The sequence below is a fragment of the Physeter macrocephalus genome, chromosome 14 (genome assembly GCF_002837175.3).
Source record: "Physeter macrocephalus isolate SW-GA chromosome 14, ASM283717v5, whole genome shotgun sequence".
In the NCBI taxonomy this organism is placed as follows: domain Eukaryota; kingdom Metazoa; phylum Chordata; class Mammalia; order Artiodactyla; family Physeteridae; genus Physeter; species Physeter macrocephalus.
The window spans coordinates 50,124,696-50,145,220 of record NC_041227.1 but is presented as its reverse complement, the minus strand read 5'-3'; the positions used below and the strand labels follow the sequence as shown (position 1 = coordinate 50,145,220).

Below are 20,525 nucleotides of genomic sequence, written 5' to 3'. Positions count from 1 at the left end.
TTATTTATTTATTTTTGGCTGTGTTGGGTCTTCATTGCTACACGCAGGCTTTCTCTAGTTGCGGCGAACAGGGGCTACTCTTCGTTGCGGTGCGCAGGCTTCTCATTGCGGTGGCTTCTCTTGTTGCGGAGCTCGGGCTCTAGGCGCACGGGCTTCAGTAGTTGTGGCATGCAGGCTCAGTAGTTGTGCCTCACGGGCTCTAGAGCGCAGGCTCAGCACAGGCTTAGTTGCTCCACAGCATGTGGGATCTTCCCAGACCAGGGCTTGAACGCGTGTCCCCTGCATTGGCAGGTGGATTCTTAACCACTCTGCCACTAGGGAAGTCCTCTATCTCCTCTCTCAACCGCCCCAGCCCTGAGGGGTGTGGACTGCCATGACCCCCAGTGACAGATGGGGAACCTGAGGCTCAGAAAGGCTAAGTAACTGACAGCTTAACAAGAACTGAGTCAGGATCTGAATCTAGGCTGCCTGCCATTGGTCTGGGTGCTTAACCACCAGGTTATACTGCAGTACAGCTATATCGTGGGAAAGGGCCAGGGGCTCCCCACACAAACTATAGCAAGAAGAAGTGACTAGTAGTGGGTGGGGCTGAGGGTCCTCTGAGATGCCTGTGTTCTCTTTCTTTCTGCTCCATATGGAGCATCTACAGAGTCTAGGTGACCTGGAGTGCCACCTCTGTCCTCACTTCTCTAGTTGGCATCCCTGCTGGCCCGCTGACCAGACCACAGGCTGTCCTGGGCTGCCTCCTGGACATCACAGCACTGGGTTCCAGCCCCAGCTCCCCACTCTGCAGCTGACCTCCTGGGCTGTGAGTGGCCACCCGCAAAGCAGGTCGGGCTGTGGTTATTGAGTTTCTAACTCCCGGTGACAGAGTGAGCGTACCCGATGCCACTTGAGGCTCCCAGGCCGTCTCCCCACAGCTCCAACACTCAGAGTACATCCTGAGATACAAAGAGACGTCTGTTCCAGACTGGTGCCTGTGGGCTCAGACCCAGAAAGCAATTGTTTGTCCCCGAGTGTCCTCAAACCCACCCCGGGGCTCTGAGGCAGCCCCCCCGGGTGGCCTGCACCCCGTTTTCCCTCCTCTTACCAGGAGTCTCATACGCAGACCAGGCCAAGTAAATGGGGCCCCTTGTCATGCCTTAGATGGGACCTCGACCTTCCTGGACCCTCGCCAGACTCCAACTTCCTCAACCCTGGAAAAGAAAACAAGGGCAGGTTCGCTGGAGAAACAGCACCAGTATGCTGGGTGTGACCATACACCTGGCTTGTGAAACCCACTCGCATCCCCTGACTGCAGCCTGGGCTGGGCTGAGAGGGCTGTTTCTGGGGACAGCCTAGTCTTGGGTTCCCGTCAGCTTTTACCAGATCGGGTGTCAGGCCACAGCACCCACTGCCCTACCTGTCCAGGTGGGCATCCTGGACACACCATCACCCAGAAGCATCCGTTCCTATAGGATTTTGCTGGAAAACCAGGAAATCTAGAAGGAACCTTTCTTTAGAAAACTGAGCTATGAACTTTGTTCTGCCTCCCCAGTTCCCCCCGATGCCCTCTTTCTGTTCCAGGATCCCAGGTTGCATTTAGTCGTCAGGTCTGTCATCTAACCCTTAGTCTGGTCTTTTGTGACCTTGATACTTTTGAAGAGATCTGGTCAGGTGTTTTGTAGACCGTCCCTCAATTTGCGTTTGTCTGCTGGCTCCCAGCGATGACATGGAGGTTGTGCGTTACTGAGGAGGATTCCGAGAGAGTGCCGTGTCCTCCATGTAGACGCACCTTCTCCCTGACATTGTTCACCTTGCTGTCCCCAGCGCTGTGAAGTTACTGTTTTTTATTTTTATTTTTTTATAAGAATTTTTTTTAGCATTTACTTCTTTTTTTAAATTTTTATTTATTTATGGCTGTGTTGGGTCTTCATTGCTGCTTGCAGGCTTTCTCTAGTTGCGGCGAGCAGGGGCTACTCTTCGTTGTGGTGCACGGGCTTCTTATTGCGGTGGCTTTTCTTCATTGCAGAGCACGGGCTCTAGGCACGCGGGCTTCAGTAGGTGTGGCACACGGGCTCTAGAGCGCAGTCTCAGTAGTTGTGGCGCACGGGCTTAGTTGCTCCGCGGCACGTGGGATCTTCCCAGACCAGGGATTGAACCCGTGTCCCCTGCATTGGCAGGTGGATTCTTAACCACTGCACCACCAGGGAAGCCCCCAAGTTACTGTTTTTTTTTAGAAGGAACCTATTTTACAGGACCAGGCGCCACTGGCAAGAAGGGGTTCCCAGAAGAGAAAGGGGGTCCACAGGCAGAGCCCCGTGCACAGATCAGGGAGCAATGTAAGGGCTCAGTCTCATTTGAATGGCAAGCCCTGCAGGGAGTAAAAGTGCAATGAATAGGTGTTTCATGAATAGTCTTTGTCACCATTTATGGGGCCCCTGCGCTAGGTGATTAGAATGGATATTTGTTTTTGTTTTTGTTTTTTTAATTTTTATTGGAGTGTAGTTGATTTACCATGTTGTTAGTTTCTGCTGTACAGCATAAGTATTTGTTGAGTGTCTCCTGTGTGCCAGGCACTGTTTTAGGCACTGGTAAAACCAGTGACACTCCACTCGAGAGCTTACATGATGTCTAATCTTATGGGCCCTTATGGGCCCCCAGAGGCTGCTGCCAACCTCTAGCTCAGTCCTTGAACCCCAAAGTGGTCTTTGAAGCTTGAGATTCTGGTGTTTCCAGAAGTGACCCTGACCCTCCCTGCCCACCTCACTTACCTAGATAGGATGTATCTCACCCATTTGACAGATGATAAAACCGAGGCCCAGAAATGTAAAGTAGCTCCTCCAAGGTTACACAAATGGATTTGAACCCTGTCTGACTAAGGACACTGGCTGCCCACTGTGTGACCTTGGGCGGGCGCGTTCGCTTCTGAGGGCCTCAGTTTGCTCACATATGTAGTGAGCAGGTGGGGCTGGATGACTTCGGATGCAACTACCAGTGCCCATGGTCACTGCCCGCAGCACCCGTGTCCATGTTAAACTTCTGAGTAAGTGGAGGGAGGCTGGGCGTGTCCCTCTCTCAGCCTGTCACTCAGAGCCGCTTCCCTGGTTCCTGCCCTTCTCTGGGTAGGTGGGGGCACCTCGGCTTTCCTGGCTCAGCCAGGAGATTTTTCGTCTCCGTGGGTGGGACCAGACTCAGAAGAGGTTGCTAGGGAAGGGCTGTATCTGGGCCTCCATCAGTCGGGCTGACAGCACCCTGGTGCCACGTCTGGCTGCCTTAGTGTGGCTCATTAGCCAGATGAAAAGCTGGACCGGCCCAGCCAGTTCCCAGCCCTCTTGGGATCTGCACCCCCTCCCTGCGGGTTCCCAACCCTCCCACATTCCTATACTCCTGGTGTGGGGCTCTGCAGCTCTCAAGGGGACACACGTTTGTTCCCATGGCCAGCTAGATGGCAGGAGGAATGCAGGACCCTTTGGGGCCACTCATTCAGGACTCCAAACCCAAAAGGCAAAAGTGCTGAGACTGTTCTCCAGAGGCCTGGATTGGAATCCCAGCTCCACCCTGCTTTCTGGCAGTGAGACTGTGGTCAAGTTATCTAATGGCTCTGTGCACTCAGAACAGTGCTACTTCAGGGGGTGGTAGGATTAATGAGCTAATCTGTATGTGATTTGCTTAGCACCAGCCGGGCACATGGTCATCCCTCTGTGAGTGTTTAACTAGAATCTTCCAGGCAGTTGGGCATAACCCGGAGCTGGCCCAGCCTCCATGGAAAACAGGATAAAAAGGCAGGGACCACTCGAGGTGGTGAGGGAAGAAGAAACAAACCCCTATCTCTTACAAATGGCACTTCCAATGTTTTTGATAACAGCTTTGTTGAGATATAACTCACATATCATATAATTCACTCATTTAAAATGTACAATTCAGCCGTTCTGAGTATATTCACAGAATTATACAACCATCACCATAATCAATTTTAGAACATTTCATCACCTTAAAAAGAAACCCACACCCTTTAGCACTTGCTCCGCTTCTTCCTCCCCATCCCAGCCCCTCGCGACTACTAATCTGCTTTCTGCTTCTAGGAATCTTGCTATTCTAGACATTTCATATAAGTGGATCTTTTGTGACTGTTTGTATCTGGCTTCTTTCACTTAGCCTAATGGTTTCCAGGTTTCTCCATACCGTAGCCTGTATTAGCATTTCATTCCTTTTTTGGCTGAGCTGTATTCCATTGTATGGATATTCTGCATTTCATTTATCTATTCATTAGTTGAACATTTGTGTTATTTCCACTTTCTGCCTATTGTAAATAGTGCTGCTATGAACATTTGTGTACAAGTTTTTGTGTGGACCTATGTTTTCATTTCTCTTGATATCTATCGAGTAAAATTGCTGGCTTCCTCACCTGTAAAGGGGCACACAAACCTCCCCCAGGGACTTAGGGTGAGGATGCTATCCAGGCGGTGCCTGTGAACGTGTCTGATGTCTGGTGAAGCGTGTGCACTAAGTGCCCAGTTACCACGGTGACTCTGTGGTCATCCCCAGTCAACAGATGGAGAGACTGAGGCACCTCGAGGGTAAGGTGCTTACCTGGGATGGTCCAAGCAGTAAGTGGTCCAACAGGATTTGGAACCCATGCCTGTCTGACCCCAGCTCCCACTGAGCTGTCCTTTGTTCTCCACCAGGAGCACCAGGTCCCTGGGGCTGTCTGTCCCCCCCACCCCCACCCTGTGTCCCCTTCCAGTGCTGGGCTTCAGCTGCAGTAATGGGCTGGCCAGGGTAGGGTCCAGGAGGCACTTTCCTCGAACCTGCCCCAGCCAGTGAAGGGGCTGGTTGAGAGCTGGCCCCATGCCCTGAGGTGGAGCTGCGTTGGACCTGACAGAGATGAGGCTCCCACCTAACCTACACTGCAGGTTCCCAGTGGTGGCCCCAACTGTCATGGGTTAAATGTTGGGTTGAGACTCAACACGTCTGAGTGCTGAGGCCAGGCTGGGGTCAGTGGCTGGGGTAGGGCTGAGGGCACAAGTGCTCGCATTCCCCACGTGCTCTGCCCAGCCAGCGTGGGGGGCAGTGGGGGTCAGCCCATGACCTGGAAGCCTTATCCCTCCTTACCCAGATCCTCCACCCACAGTCCCCTCTTCTGAGCCTTCCTGGATGCTCCACTGAATACCAGCTTTCTCCACTGCAGGACTTCTCAGAGCCTTTACTGGCTCCTGAACTTATTGAGGAGTTGAGTTTTCCTAACTGCCTAGACTGACAAAGCCTTCATTCCAGGAGTGATTTACAGGACTGGGGTTCCTGGGGCCCCACTTTGGGAAAGGCTGCCTCAGTTGACTTTTCAGAGGGTGTGGCCTGTGTCTTATTCCCTAAGACCCTCCCCTCTTCCCCCTAGTTCCTGTGTGTCCAGACCTGGCACAGAGCAGGCCCTCAGGCAAGGTTTGGGTCATGGTTGGACAGACTCACAGCTTCTGCTTGTATGCCTGTTTCCACCCCCCTCCAGCTTCCCCCCATGCTAGCAGTGCCTGCGGTGTTGGACCTCAAACCCTGGAGGGTATCAGGGTCCCCTGGGGAACCTGTAAAAACAGTAGCAATAATAATACAGCTTCCTTGGTCCAGCTCTGGAGATCCAGATTCAGAGGCTCTGGGTTAGTGCCTGGGAATCTGAATGTTTCATGCCACAATAGGTGGGTCCCAGGCCTTGATTTGAGGAATTCCACTCTGAAGAGCTGGCTGCCCGCTCTGCTTGACGGTCAAGAGCCCTACCCTGGCCCACCCCAAGGGACACACCCAGGACCTGTCTCTTTTATGGCCTCTCTTCATTGGCGCCTTCTGCCCACAAACCCCAACTCCTCTTCATCCTTCAGAACCCAGCCACCATCACCTCCTCTAGGAAGCCTTCACTGACCACCCCCATTGCTGCCAAGCTGGTCAGGAGTCTTGCCTGGTCATGCCTGCCTCAGTCTCGTGACTATTTCTATAAATGCTGATTTCCTCCCAGTCTGGGGGTGGCTGTGCCTGTGTGCATTACTGGGCCTGGCACATAGTAAGTGCTTAAGTGCGGGCAGAATGATGCTTCTGGGTGCTTAGCTTCTCAGGCCCCACTGTGGAGCCAGTATAAAAGGTCTTTGATGGAGATTAGAGGACTAAGTACTAATCTTGACCGTTGCTGGCCGGCTGGCTGGCTGGCTGTGTGACATTAACCAAGTTGCTTTCCCTCTCTGGTCTTTGTTTCTTCCTTTGTTTAAAGAAAACAAAGTCGGAGCTGGCTCAGTAAGGCTCCTTAATGACTATAATCATGAACCTTTGAACCTTTGTGAGATTTATTGGGCACCCAGCTCTTTGCCTGCATAACCTCACTCCCATCCCTAACACCCCACTGGGAAAGGTCCATCTGACAGCGGGAAGCAGAGGCACAGAGAGGGACAGCAGCTTGGCCAAGTCGCACAGCGAGAACCCACATCTGAGTCCAAAGCCAAGGTCTTCACTCCCACAGTAGTGTTTGCCAGAGTGGTCTGTGGTGTGATTTCGGGGGGCAGACAGATGTGACAGGAGGAAACACAGAAACACCAAGTGAGAAAGCCGTTCTGATTTCAGATCTCTCTCAGATGCTCTGAGAACACCCAGGAGGTCTCAGCCTGGTGCCAGCACAGCTCTAACTTGGCTGCAGTATGTGCCAAGTTCTACTTTTAAGCAGGTGAGGGCAAGGCTCAGTTTCAACTTGTGCAGGTGGCCAAGTGTCCAGGTAGAACTTAATGCCATCCTTTTATTTCCATGGAATTTATTTTGGTGGTTACCTCCATTGATGGCAAGGACTTCTGGTTTTATGTTTGCAATGGGAAGAGCAAGTTCCCTTTTTTAGTAACTTTATTTAAATATAAAGAGTGAGTAGATTAAAAGTATCAGGTATTTAATAATGCTGCTTACACAAAAACTTGTACCCGAATGTTCATAGCAGCCTGATCCGTAATGACCAAAAGGTGGAAACAACCCAAATGTCTATCAGTGGATGACTGGATGTATAAAATGTGGGATATTCAAGCTGTGGAGTATTGTGCAGCCATAAAAAGGAATGAAGCACTGACACATGCTATAACATGGATGACCCTCAAAAATATTGTTAAGTGAAAGAAGTTAGACATGAAAGCCCTCGCTCGTATTGTATGATTCCATTTCTATGAAATGTCCAGAATAAGCAAATCCATAGAGACAGAAAGTGGATTCGTGGTTGCCAGGGGCTGTAGGGCGGGATGGTGAGGAGTGAGTACTAAAGGATGCGGGGTTTCTTTTTGGGGGTGATGTAAACATTCTGGAATTACATAGAGATGATGGTTATACAACCTTGTGAATACACTAAAAACCACTGAATTATACACTTTAAAAGGGTGAATTTTACATCTCAGTTAAAAATGTGGATAAAAAGGGTAAGTGTGCTCTGCCAACATGGTAAAATAGAAGCGTTAGAGTGATGGCCAGAGCGAGGGCTGAGTCCCTGCCAGGTGCTGCCTCTTTTCTGTGCCTTTAGTGACGTTGCCCTGGGGGGACAGCCAAGCTCCATCTGAGGCTCACTGGACAGCTCCTGCTCCGAGCCTGGGACTGGGGACAGCCTGGGAGGCTGGGTGCTGGTGGGGACCCGGCCCTTGCCCTCTGGCCCTCGCCTACCTCCCTTCTTCCGCCTGCAGCGTCTCTAACAAGGAGCTGTCAGAGCTGATTGAGCAGCTGCAGAAGAATGCTGACCAGGTGGAGAGGAACATCGTGAGCACGGAGGCAAAGCTGCAGAGCGTGAGTGCCCCATCTCCCACCCCGGTGCCCCCTGTGCCACCAGCCCTGCTCAGGACCAGGGGCTTGTCTGACCCCGTGGTTCTCACCTGGGCGTGATTCTGCCCCCAGGGGACATGTGGTCACATCTGGAGTCATTTTTAGCCGTCACAACTTGGGGAATGCAGTGGGCGGGTATCTAGTGGTGGAGTCCAGGGATGCTGCTATACACCCTACAGTGCGCAGAACGGCCCCGTACACGGAATGATCCAGCTGCAAATGTCAAAGTGCCCAGGTGGAGATGCACTGAAGAGGAACGTCATTATTGCTGGTAATACCAGCTCCTCCACCCCGGGTACTAAGTTGCTGCAGCTTATGGGCCCCATCTGGAGGAGAACCACAGACTGAGGATCCAGGCTCTGGTTAGGATCCCAGCTTTGCCACTTACTGTGTGACCTTGAGCAAGTCACCTTACCTCTCTGTTCATGCGATTCCCTCTGAAAGGATAAGAGCGATTGTCCCCACCTGCCGGGCTGCTGTAAAGATTCTATGAGATTATGCAGCTGCAGTGCAGGGCTCACTATTATTATCAACATCATCATCCTTACTTCTCCTAGCATTGCCACCACTCAGATGCAGGCTGGGCAGATCACTTTCCCTCTCTGTGCCTCAGTTTCCTCTCCTGTAACATGGGGATAACAAACGACTTGAGCCCAAAGGTTCTCCTGGGGATCCTGCACCGTGGGCCACACCAGAGCCGTGCTCACTCCTGTGAGCTGCTAAGATGACCACCTACTCTCTGAACCCTCCACAGCCCAGTGCGGTTGAGTTTATACATTTTTTTGTAGCTGGAGAAACTGAGGTTCAGAGAGGGCCAGGGCGGACTATGTCAGTGACAGAGCTGACCCCAGAGGCATCCCACAGGTGGAGTTGCCAGATTTAACAAATAAAAATATAGGTAAAGCAGAAACTAACACACCATTGTAAAACAGTTATACTCCAATAAAGATGTTAAAAAAAAATATATAGGGTATCCAGTTAAGTTTGAATTTTAGAACACAATTTTTTTTTGTATAAGTATATCCCATGCACTACTTGGGATATAGTAATATTATAAAATTATCCATTGTTTATCTGAAATTTGAATTTAACTGGGTGTCTGTATTTCATCTGCATTCCAGGCATGACTAAGAGGCGGGTCCAGAGGAGTGGGTGGCTGAGGGTGGACAGGTCATGAGAGGGGTCAAGGTCCGGCCAGCCCCACTGCTGTCCCCAGGCCCAGACGTGGCTGCCACTCCTCTGAGAGCCAAGGGATCCACCCACCTGAGGGCCAGTCCCCCTGAGACCTGAGGGACAGGGCTGGGCTGGAGGTGTGAGAAGTGGGGGCATGGGGAGAGTGGGGCAGGAAAGGCAAGAGGGTCCCCCCTCCCCCAGGGTCCCCCCTCCCCTCTCTCATTCCTTTCCTGCCTCTGCCTCCCACCTTTCTTTCCGGCCTCAGCCTGCCCTGCCAGCATCCTTCCCTCTGGCCATGGCCTTGCCCTGGTACCCGGCCCCTTTGGCAATTTTTTTGTCCCCTCTCTTGTGACTGCCATGGTGGCGTGTGCTTTCCTAAATGAAAACAGCTTTTTGGAGTGTGTCCTTTTTTCCTTCTAATAAAAGTCATATGTGTTCATTACAAACATTTCAGGACCGATAAACAAGTATAACGAAGCAAATTAAGATGGCGTATAATTCCACCACCAGAGAGAACGATCATCCATTAACCTTCTGGTGTATCTGTGACCTTTTCTTGTGTGTGTGCGTGTGTGTGAATAGCAACCAGCTCTCTCATTGTATTTGCTTAGAGTAATGACTCAAAGTAACAAGGATGTTTTAGGGAGATAATTTTGAACTATTTTCTTTTCATTCAAATGAACAAACTTAAGAAAAGAAACCACACTTTGAAGACTGCATGGGCTAATCTTTGTCTTTTCTCTTCCTTCCTTCCTTCCTTCCTTTTTTCGGAAGAAAACATCATTATTAATTTTACTACCCAAACGTTCTCTTGAACTTTCCTATTTTTTTATGGAAGTGAGATTCACATAAGATAACATTAACCACTTAAAGAGTACAGTTCTGTGGCATTTTGTACATTTACGATGTTGTGTGACCACTGCCTCTATCTGGTTCCAAGGCACTTTCATCGCCCCAAAGGGAAACTCCATGCCCGTCAGCAGTCACTCCCCATCCCCCTCCCCACAGCCCCTGACAACCACTAATCTGCTTTCTGCCTCTTTGGATATACTTATTCTGGATATTTCATATAAACAGAATCACACAGTATGTGACCTTTTGTGTCTATCCCAATTTTTAAACACCAGAAAAGTTGGAAGAATTGGAGAACATCCATATCCTCAACACATCTCCTGGATTTGTACCAGTAACATCTCCTGGATTTGCTTTATCCCTCATCTGTCCATCACTGTGTGTGTCATTTACAAGATATGTCAGTCCCTATGATTTTTTTTTTTTACTTTAAAAAACTTGTCTATGGAAAGTGTCCAAATTTTAAGAGCTCACCCTTGTGAGTTTTTGCATCAGTAGGTACCCATGAAACCATTACTCAGATCAAGATAGAGGACATTTCCCGAAAGGTCCCAACGGACCTTCCCAATCAATATCCCCCAGAGGTAACCACTGTGCTGACCTCTGTTCCCATTGATCAGTCTTGTCCAACTGTTGACTGTCGAACACCCACATGGCATCTCTCCACTAGATGTTCTTTCTTGTCTCCGCTGGAGAGGGCTTGCGTTCCCACACAGCACCTGCACCTGTGTGGATTAGGAAATGATTAATTTACTTCCTCCTTTTGCAAAATTAATCTTTGACACTATAACTGCCCAGCAGAGCTTCAGATCAGCTGGTGATGGTAGAGCTGATAAAATTCCACCCAAGCCAAGAGCCATGACATTTTGTTGCAACTTTTTAACTCGCCAGACCCACCCATGGTGGGGCGATGGCCCAGCGCCATTGGACTTCTGCCACGCGGACCTCACCCCCAAGCCCCTCAGGGCACCGGGCCCACTTGCTGCTCAGCTCTCCCGGCCCAGGAAAGACCTGGAAGAATGGGCTGGATACCTTCTATTCCTCCGAGAGGAAGTTGAGTCGTTTGACACTGTACCAGGCACCACATCACTTCTCTTCACTTCTTTTTCCTTTTGCCATTTCTTCCTTTTTCTTTTTTAACATCTTTATTGAGGCATGTTTTACAGATCAGAAAAATGCACCCCCTTTAAACGTACGGTGCAATGATTTCTAGTAACATCACCAAGTGGTGCAGTCATTTCTGTAGGTTGGTTTCAGAACTTTTTCATCCCTTCGTAAGATCTCCTGTGTCCATTGACTGCAGATTCCCACTCCCATCCAGCCCTTGGCAACCACTCATCTACTTTCTGCCTGTGGATTAGCCGACTCGGGGCAGTTCCCATAAATCAGTCCCGTGCAGCGTGGCCTTCCGTGTCCAGCTCCTCTCACTTGCATGGTTTCGAGGCTCGTCCCTGACAAGCCCGCGCCTACGCTCCCACCTTCTCACTGCCGAGGGAGAGTCCTTGGGTCACTTGGATGCCTCTTCTGAAGCAGGGGTTTCTCTTACTCCCATTGCAGAGATGGGGACGCTGAGACCCAGTGAGGGGAGGGGACTGGCCTCGCGAGTTCCCCCATGTGACCCCCATCCAGTCTCTGGACCCCCAGTCCAGTCTCTGACTCATCCCCCCTGGGCCTGGGGTCCCCCCGGGCCTGGCACAGTGCCCAGCCATGCTCCCTGAAAGTCCACTAAGTGGATTAATGGGCTGTGTTTAGAAACCTGCTGTACCCACTGCCCATTCATTGTTCTTCCCTAAATAAGCAGAGACCCTAGACTCATCAGCAACTTATCGATTGTACCTCCCAGATGCCCACCCACTTTGTTCATTCTTGCCATTTCACTGGTGACACCCCAGCGTGGGCCACCCTCAGCTCTCACCCGGGCCCTGTCACAAGCCCTGACTGTGCTCCCAGCTTGTACCCTGTTCCCTGCAGAGCCTCTGGAGGAATTGCCTTTAAGGATAGGTGGGGCCCCATCTCCCACTTCCTCCCCCGTCCCTCCTTCTAGCCTCAATCACAGCCATCCTTTCCTCCCACAGGACCTTTGCACAGACTATTCCCTCTACCTAGAACACGCTTCCCTTTCTTCCTTTCTCCTTAGCCTGTGTCACCACCTCAGAGGGGCCTCACTGACCCCCAGAGCTCAAGCAGGTCCCCCATGTTCCACCTCTGCTGTGTTTCCTTGGTAAACACCAACTTGTAGGAACTTGCAGTCACCTTTGTGAGGTTTATCTGTGACTTGCCTTTCCGGGGGTCTTCCTCTCCCCTGGGCTGGGCGGGGCCATGTCTCTGTGCACAGCTGTGTCCCGAGCCGGCCACAGCAGGCACTTGAGCAGAGACTGGGCAGGGCTGGAGGAGGCCATCGCTCGCCCCTCTCCTCCCGTCCCTCCCAGCTGTGCCCACTGAGTCCCTGCCCACTCTCTCTCCCCACCCCTTTCTTGTGACTCTCGCAGGACCTGGCCCGGCTGCAGGAGGGCCGGCAGCCGGAGCACCGGGACTCGACCCTGCAGAAGGTTTCAGACTCAGAGAAGCTGCTGTATGTGCTGGAGGCGGACGCAGCCATCGCCAAGCACATGAAGCACCCCCAGGGGGACATGATCGCCGAGGAGTAGGTCCCCTCCGCTTCGGGTCCTGAGGGACCTGCTCGGGGCCAGGGCAGGGGGGCTGCAGGCACTCAGCATTCGGGAACCCGAGTTGGGGTTTGTTGAGGGTTAACTGGATGCCAGCACGAGCCAAACACTTTATGTTATCCTCACGACAACCCATTTTGCAGTTGGGGAAACTGAGGCTCGGAGCGCTGGTGTCTCCTGTCCTGGTCAGAGTGTGACCACAGCCCCCTGACCTCTAAGCTTGTGAACACATTCTCTCCTGCATAATGCCCAGCTGGCTTCCCAAGTGCCTGGCTCTCGCCTCAGCTTAGATGTGGACAAAGCACTCCCACTGTCACGGCCCCCACCACCCTGTAGCCCTGCTGGATGGTGGGCTCCAGAGAGCAGCAGATCTGCCTGTTTCTTCTGGAACCTCCTGTGGTTCTGGGCGCACAGTAGGGCTCTCAGGAAACATTGGTGGGGGAAGGTGGAATGAAGGAAAGTGGACAGGAGCAGGGTGGGAGTGATTGCCTGGACCCAAGGCCACAGTCACCCTGTCCTACCAGGCCACTGAGCAGAAAGCTGAGGCCAGGGGCTGGGGTGGGAGGCCCCCCCATCGTGGCATGGGCAGTGCACCCGCCAACCAGCCCCGCTAACCAGGGTGGCCACTCTCCCCGCTCAGCATCTGTCAGCTGAAGGAGCGTGTGACCAACCTCCGCAGGAAACACAAGCAGGTCTACAACCTGTCAGTGAAGGAGGTGGACCCGCAGGTCAACTGGGAGGCGCTGGTGGAGGAAAAGCTGGTATGGCTCGGGGTTCAGCTGGGGTGGGGCTGTGTGTGGGCCGGGGGGACCCCTACCATTGAACGGGCACCACAGTCCTGCCAGGGAGGGAGTTGTGTTCCTGGTGTTTCCTGATGCTTGTGTCAATGAGATGAGCAAGGCTCAGAGAGGTGCAGTGCCTAGCTCAGGGTCACACAGTAGAAGTGGTGGAGATTGGGACCCTTCCGGGCTCGTTGGAGTCCTGGCAGGCTGGGGGCAGTGGCCAGATTTCTGGCCGGCCACTGCCCTTCCTGTGCCCTCATCAGCCCATCTCCACCATGGAGAAGCCCAGGCACTGGGTGACCCCAAGCAAGTGACTCCCCCAGCCGAGCCTCTGTTTCCCCATCTGTGAAATGGAAACAGTAACCGTGAGGGCCTCTGAGGTTTCTGTGAGATTAAATGAGATGGGATGTGACAGCCTCTCTCTGCATCCCTCCGGGGCCACTTCACTCACTCCTTGGCCGGCACCATGAGGAGGAGAGTCGAGGCTCCCGGGGTATGGGGTGCTGGGTAGGCTGCGAGTCCTGGGTCCCTGGCCCACCCCCATGCATGTTGTCCCTCCACCCGCCCGGCCAGGACAAGCTGAGCAGCCAGAGCTTCGGGTCGGACCTGCCGCTGGTGGACCACCAGGTGGAGCAGCACAACATCTTCCACAATGAAGTCAAGGCCATCAGGCCCCACCTGACCAAGGACGGGGGCAAGGTATGTGCACAGGGCTGGAGGGGGCCCCGGGGAGGAGGGGCTCCCACCTGCACTCTCGCCCTAACCCATGCCCTTGGCTCCACCCTCAGGAGCAGAACAGCGAACTCCAGGCCAAGTACCAGAAACTGCTGGTGAGACGCCCCCGGGAACGGAATGGGAGGGGATGGGAAGCCGGGCCATGGGGACAGAAGCGTGTGCAGTAAACACTTCAAACAGGACGGAGGGGGATGAAGTGGGAAGAGGCAGTACCCCGAGCCCTACCTGAGAGGCGCCCCTGTTTGCCCTGTGCTCGTGGAAAACCCCAAGAGACCCCATGGATACAGTTCATCTTACTATTTGCTTCTTAATTCTTTATTGAGCACCTACTGTGTGCCAGATACAGTGCCACATGCTTAATAAACGGAAGTTTTTCTATTTCCTTTTTCAAAACCTTTAAAGAACGTCTTCTTTTTAAAACTGCACAAATGATGCATAAATGTTGTGGACATTACAGACACTCGTTATGGATGTTACAGACGCCTCAGACGTGAGAATGCAGAGGCGGTGATAGTATAGCCGGTAGGAGGCTCTGGAGCTGGGCTGCCTCCACCCCTTTTGGTGGGGAAACCTTGAGCACAAGCTGCTGAGCCTCTGGGAGCCTCAGTTTCCTCATCTGTAAAACAGCCACTTCCAGTCCCTGGCTCATAGGATGCTTTGAGGATTGCGTGAGTTGATGTTGGAGAAGTCCTTAGCACAGTCCTGGCACGTGGTGGGCCCCACACATGTGTTCACTACTGTTCTCATTTGCAGAGTAGAATGCAGACATCCCTCTTCCTTCCCCTCCTCCTTGCCCTGTGGTAGTTTGCTGCGATCCCCCTAGCACCATGATATGTTAAAGAAAAAAGTGGAAGTGTAGCTGCTGATGTTTATTGAGCACCAACTGTATGCCAGGGTTGGTGCCCTATGAGATCAGTGCTGTTGTTATTCCCATTTTGCAGACGAGTAAACTAACGTTCCACAAACATGTCAATTCTGTGAGGGTTTTGTCTGTTTTGCTCATTGCTGTATCCGCAGGGCCTGGAGCCGTGCCCAGCACTTAGTAGATTCTCAGAAAACATTTGCTGAACGAATGAAGGGGTTTCGGGGTGGGTGGGGCAGTCAGGTGACTTATCCAAGGGAGTGCAGTGGAGCAGGAGGCATGGAGGGAGGCTCTTGCCGGCAAGGCCACAGCCCTGTCCTTGCCCACCCACAGGCGGCATCTCAGGCACGGCAGCAGCACCTGAGCTCGCTGCAGGACTACATGCAGCGCTGCACCAATGAGCTATACTGGCTGGACCAGCAGGCCCAGAGCCGCATGCAGTACGACTGGAGTGACTGCAACCTCGACTACCCCAGCCGCCGGCGCCAGTACGAGGTGGGCACTGGGCTCTGGGGGTGCGGGCCAGGGGGCTGGGAAGGAGCACAGGGCTGCCTGGCTGGGCAATGAGCCCCTCCACTGCCCCTGCTGCAGAATTTCATCAACCGGAACCTGGAGGCCAAAGAGGAGAGAATTAACAAGCTGCACAGCGAGGGTGACCAGCTGCTCGCCGCCAAGCACCCCGGAAGGAACTCCATTGAGGTACGTGAGCCCCGGGAAGGGACGCCTCCTCCAGGCTGCTCTCCGGGTGGCCTCTGCTCTGGGCCACCTATACTCAGGCAGGCCCCAAGGTGGGTGTCCTGTGTCCATCTGTCTGTCTCTCCATTTTGCTGCCTCCTCTTGCTCTGTCTGACCCTGCGTCCTCTCATTATCTCAATGCCCTGCCCTCAGTCCCTGGACTTCTGAAGCCCATGTGGTGCCCGTATTAGTTTCCTATTGCTGCTGTAACAAATGACCACAAACTTGATGGCTTTAAACAAAGGAAAGTTATTCTCTCATAGTTCTGAAGGCCAGAAATTCGAAATCAAGGTTTTGGCAGGCTTGTTTCCTCTGAGGTCTCTAGGGGAGAATCCTTCCTCATCTCTCCTTGCTTCTGGTAGTTGCCGGCAATCCTTGGCATTCCTTGGTTTGGAGCTGCGTCACTCCTGTATCTGCCTCTGTGTCTTCACATGGCCTTCTCACCTGTGTGTCATCTCCTCTTCTTATGAGGACACCAGTCATTGGATTTCAGGCCCACCCTAAATCCAGGATAATTTCATCTTGAGATCCTTAACCAGTTACATCCGCAAAGACCCTATTTCCAAATAAAGTCACAGTCTGAGCGCTGGTGGACCTGAATTTGGGGAGTACCTTTGTGAGATTTTTTTAAAAGCACCACTTTGGGCAGACACAGCCCCTACTTGTCCCTTGTGCAGTGTACAACCTGAGTACCCGTACACAGCAGCCCTGCTTGGCACCTCAACACGTTCCCCTCACTCCTCCTCCCACCCCTGGGCGGGAGGTGGCTGGGATCCACACACACGCAGAGGCCAGATACCCCCTCCTCTATCCTTTCCTGGTCTGGAATCCTGCCATCCCTCCCTTCGTGTCCCCGGTGCTTGGCCAGCACCAATCTGCCTCCTTTCTCCTGGCAGGCTCACATGGAGGCTGTGCATGCAGATTGGAAGGAGTACCTGAACCTGCTCATCTGTGAGGAGAGCCATCTGAAGTACATGGAAGACTACCACCAGGTACCTGCCAGCCCAGGGCCCCATTGGTGGGAGCACCCAGTGCCTGCTTGGCTCACTCATGGCCTCAGTGCTACTTCCTCCAGGAGCCTTGCAGGGCTGCCTGCCCAGGCCTCCCAGTACTTACACTTCTGATGACGTAGGCGTGCCCCAAGCTTGCCGGGCCCTTGTCTGCCTTCCCTGGGGGCTGGGGCTGGAGGGTCTGACTCACCAGGATAGCGTAGGCACAGGAGTAGGTGTGTGGAGTTTTAATTTTGGTAAAATATATATAATATGAAATTTGCCATTTTGGGCATTTTTAAGCGTACAATCCAGTGCATTCATTACATTCACAATGTTGTGCAACCATTGCCACTGTCTTTCCAAAACTTTTTCATCACCCCAAATAGGAATTCTGTAACCAATGAACAATCACTCCCCATTCCAACCCCTGGTAACCTTTCATCTACTTTCTGTCTCTTTGGATTTGCCTATTTTAGATATTTCATAGAAGTGGAATCACATGATATGTGGCCTTTTGTATCTGGCTCTTTCACTGAACATAATGTTTTCAAGGTTCATCATGTTGTAGCATGAACCAGAACTTCATTCCTTTTCATGGCTGAATAATATTCCATTGTATGCGTGGACCACATTGTGTTTAGCCATTCACCTGTTGATGGATGCTGCATTGTTTCCACAGGAATGTGTGTTTTTAACAAGAGAGCTGCACATGATTCTTATGAGTAGGTGGTTTGGGGACACTTGAACTCAGATGATACTATTGTAACTAACTCCTGGTTCAGTGTCAGCCCTTCTGGGCTATGAGCTTCACAGGGATCCCAAAGTCATGTTCATAGCTGCAGCCCAGGGGACAGCTGACAATGAATGATTCCAGAACTAATGGGCTGAAGAATGGGCAAGAGAGTTTTCTAGAACCAAGTGGGGAGGCTTATCTTCCATGTACTAAGACTTAGAATAAGTCAGGGTGTCCCTAGCACAAAGAGAAGAGTGGAATAGAGAAGAACCCTAAGCTTACTGGTGTATACACATGAAAACAATATGTCATAGAGGTGACATTGCATGGATTGGTGGAAAGGGACCTGGTTTCTCCCTGTGAAGCTGGGCTGGGGAGGGTTGTGGGTGTCCCCAGGTGGCAGAGCCCATGGATTCAGGGTGAGTGGGAGGCCCAGCCCCACCTGGGAATGGGCTTAAAGTCACAGCCAGGATTAGCCCCAGGTGTCCTAGCACTGTCCTGTCCGTGACAGGGCCCCCCGGTCTCCTCTAGTTCCACAAAGACATGAAGGATGCCCAGGAGCTGCTGTGCAAGGTGGACTCAGACCTGAACCAGAAATACAGCCCCAACTTCAAAGACCAATACCAGATTGAGTTGATGCTGCGGGAGCTGGACGTGAGTGATGCCTGAGCAGGCCCCTCCCCAGCTACTTGCCTGCTGACCGGGGAAGGCTGCGTGATCTCACCTGGGCACTCCCCCCCATGTTTAGGACCAGGAGAAGGCTCTGGACAAGTACGAGCATGAGGTGCGGGGCCTGCAGAAGCGAGGGCAGCAGGTGGTACCCCTCAAGTACCGCCGGGAGACGCCATTCAAGCCCATCCCCGTGGAGGCACTCTGTGACTTTGAGAGTGACCAGGTGAGCCCCTGCCTGGTACTACAGGTGCCCCAGCCAGGCTGGGCCCAGATCTGCCTCTTCTCATGTCACTGAAAGGCCTTAGGGGTGACATGGCTGGATGCAGGGTCTCAAATATTTCAGGAGCCTGTGTTTATCTCCATCGTGGGGTCCTCTTTGCCAATGCCCCTGCATCACCCCACCTGTTGCCCTGGCCTTTTCTGTCCTACCAGATTAGTGACCCCAGTCATTCCAGCAGAAGTCCCAGGGAAGGTTCTCATTGGCCTGCTCTGAGTCATGTGTCCAGCCTAAACCAATCACTGTGGCCAGGGATGCCATTCTCTCATTGACCAGACCTGAGTCACATGTCCACCCCCAGAAGTCAGGGAATGGAGGGACGAGAACACATGGGCTGGGACTGCATGAGGGCTCCCCAAAGGGAAATCCAGGTGGGTGCTAGGCCGGCAGACCCAACACATGTTTTCTTGGTGCTGGCCCCTCTCAACTCTCTATGATGGAACCTCTTGGGGAGGATCTGAGAAACAGGCTAAGACTCCCCAGGTCCCAGAGTTAGGGGTGGGGTTGAGATGGCGACTGGGCTCCTGGCCACCAGGTGGAGCAGGTCTCTCCATGTATTCTGACTGGCCTGTCCCCACCAGGGCCTAATCTCTCGGGGCTACAGCTACACCCTGCAGAGGAACAACGGGGAGAGCTGGGACCTCACGGACAGCGCAGGGAATGAGCTGACTGCCCCGGCTGTCTGCTTCATGATCCCTCCCACCGACCCCGAGGCCCTGGCTCTGGCCGACAGGTACAGGGGCAAAGGAAGGAGCCAGAGTGGACTGGCCGCACCCCCTGGGCCCCTTAGGCCACGTTCACAGCCCTGGGCACCCCAACTCAACCTCAGGGTGCCACTAACATCCCCACACCTGCACGCCCTTGGAGGCTCAAGTGGGACAGCAGCAGATCCTGTTGGCCGAGCTGACTTGTGTGTGAACCTCTGGCTCTGGGCACACATCAGGGAGTGGTTTTTCTGCAAGGGCCTCTGGGCCTTTGCACATACTGCTCCCTCTACCTGCACACCAACCCACCACCTGTTGGCTCAGGCCTCTTGGTTTGAAGACCCAGCCTGGGGGTCACCTCTTCTGTGAAGCCTTCCCTAATTGCCCCCTCATCCTCCACCCTGGCTCCAGGAAAAGGGCTGCCGCCTCTTTCTCAAGCACCTTCTCCCACTGCTCGTGCTGCTCTCATTAGGGTGCTTTGTGTGTGTGAGCCTCATTGGGCAGGGGTTCCTTGAGATTTACTATTTTCAGGGCCTTGTTCAGTACCTGGTGCAAAGCAAGTACTCAAGAACTCTTTGTTGAATGAGTGATTCAAGGAATTCCTTCATTTATTCATTCAGCAAATATGTATTGAGCACCTACTGTGTACTGCTGCCTCGGGTAACATCTTGGTGGGGAAAACAAATGAGCAAACAGGATTATTTTATAAATTTATTTGTTTTTATTTTTGGCTGTATTAGGTCTTTGTTGCTGTGCGTGGGCTTTTTCTAGTGGCGAGTGGGGGCTACTCTTTGTTGTGGTGCGTGGGCTTCTCGTCATGGCTTGTCTTGTTGCAGAGCACGAGCTCTAGGCCCACGGGCTTCAGTAGTTGTGGCACATGGGCTCGGTAGTTGTGGCTTGCGGGCTCTAGAGCGCAGGCTCAGTAGTTGTGGCGCACGGGCTTAGTTGCTCCGCAGCATGTGGGATCTTCCCGGGCCAAGGATCGAACCCGTGTCCCCTGCATTGGCAGGCAGATTCTTAACCACTGTGTCACCAGGGAAGCCCAAGATAATTTTAGATAGTAATACTTGCTATTGAAGAAAAGAGAGACAAAGATGGGAAGGAGGGGGCTTCCCTGGTGGCGCAGTGGTTGCGCGTCCGCCTGCCGATGCAGGGGAACCGGGTTCGCGCCCCGGTCTGGGAGGATCCCACGTGCCGCGGAGCGGCTGGGCCCGTGAGCCATGGCCGCTGGGCCTGCGCGTCCGGAGCCTGTGCTCCGCAACGGGAGAGGCCACAGCAGGGGGAGGCCCGCATACCACAAAAAAAAAAAAAAAAAAAAAAAAAGAAAGGAAGGAGGGAAAGAAGGGGTCCGTTGAACCCAAGAGCAAAGAAAGACCAGAGTTTCAGCAAATCCTTTCTACATGTGTCGTGTTAACTTTTCAAAGCGTTTTGATGAGCTTCCCGACTCCTCGAGGCTGTCTGTCCAGCCAGAGTCCAGGGTCCTGTGTCAGTGGGCAGTAGGGGCAGTGGGCTGCCCCAGGTCCTCAGCCCGTTTTTGCTGTCACA

General features: G+C 52.8%; 1 protein-coding gene across 3 annotated transcripts in view; it reads left to right on the top strand.

The window, feature by feature from the left end:
* Positions 1–20,525, top strand: part of PPL (periplakin) — a 44,310-nt gene that overhangs the window by 12,425 nt on the left and 11,360 nt on the right. For 2 of the 3 annotated variants that reach the window (XM_055090857.1, XM_028500071.2), the window contains exons 2-12: positions 7,662–7,761; positions 12,312–12,466; positions 13,129–13,249; positions 13,844–13,969; positions 14,059–14,100; positions 15,201–15,362; positions 15,459–15,566; positions 16,499–16,594; positions 17,859–17,981; positions 18,076–18,222; positions 18,858–19,009. In XM_055090857.1, the coding sequence (XP_054946832.1) occupies positions 7,662–7,761; positions 12,312–12,466; positions 13,129–13,249; positions 13,844–13,969; positions 14,059–14,100; positions 15,201–15,362; positions 15,459–15,566; positions 16,499–16,594; positions 17,859–17,981; positions 18,076–18,222; positions 18,858–19,009 (1,332 nt within the window). Of the gene's footprint in view, positions 1–7,661; positions 7,762–12,311; positions 12,467–13,128; positions 13,250–13,843; positions 13,970–14,058; positions 14,101–15,200; positions 15,363–15,458; positions 15,567–16,498; positions 16,595–17,838; positions 17,982–18,075; positions 18,223–18,857; positions 19,010–20,525 lie in introns of those variants that run through there. The other variant, XM_055090858.1, reaches the window with a different exon arrangement.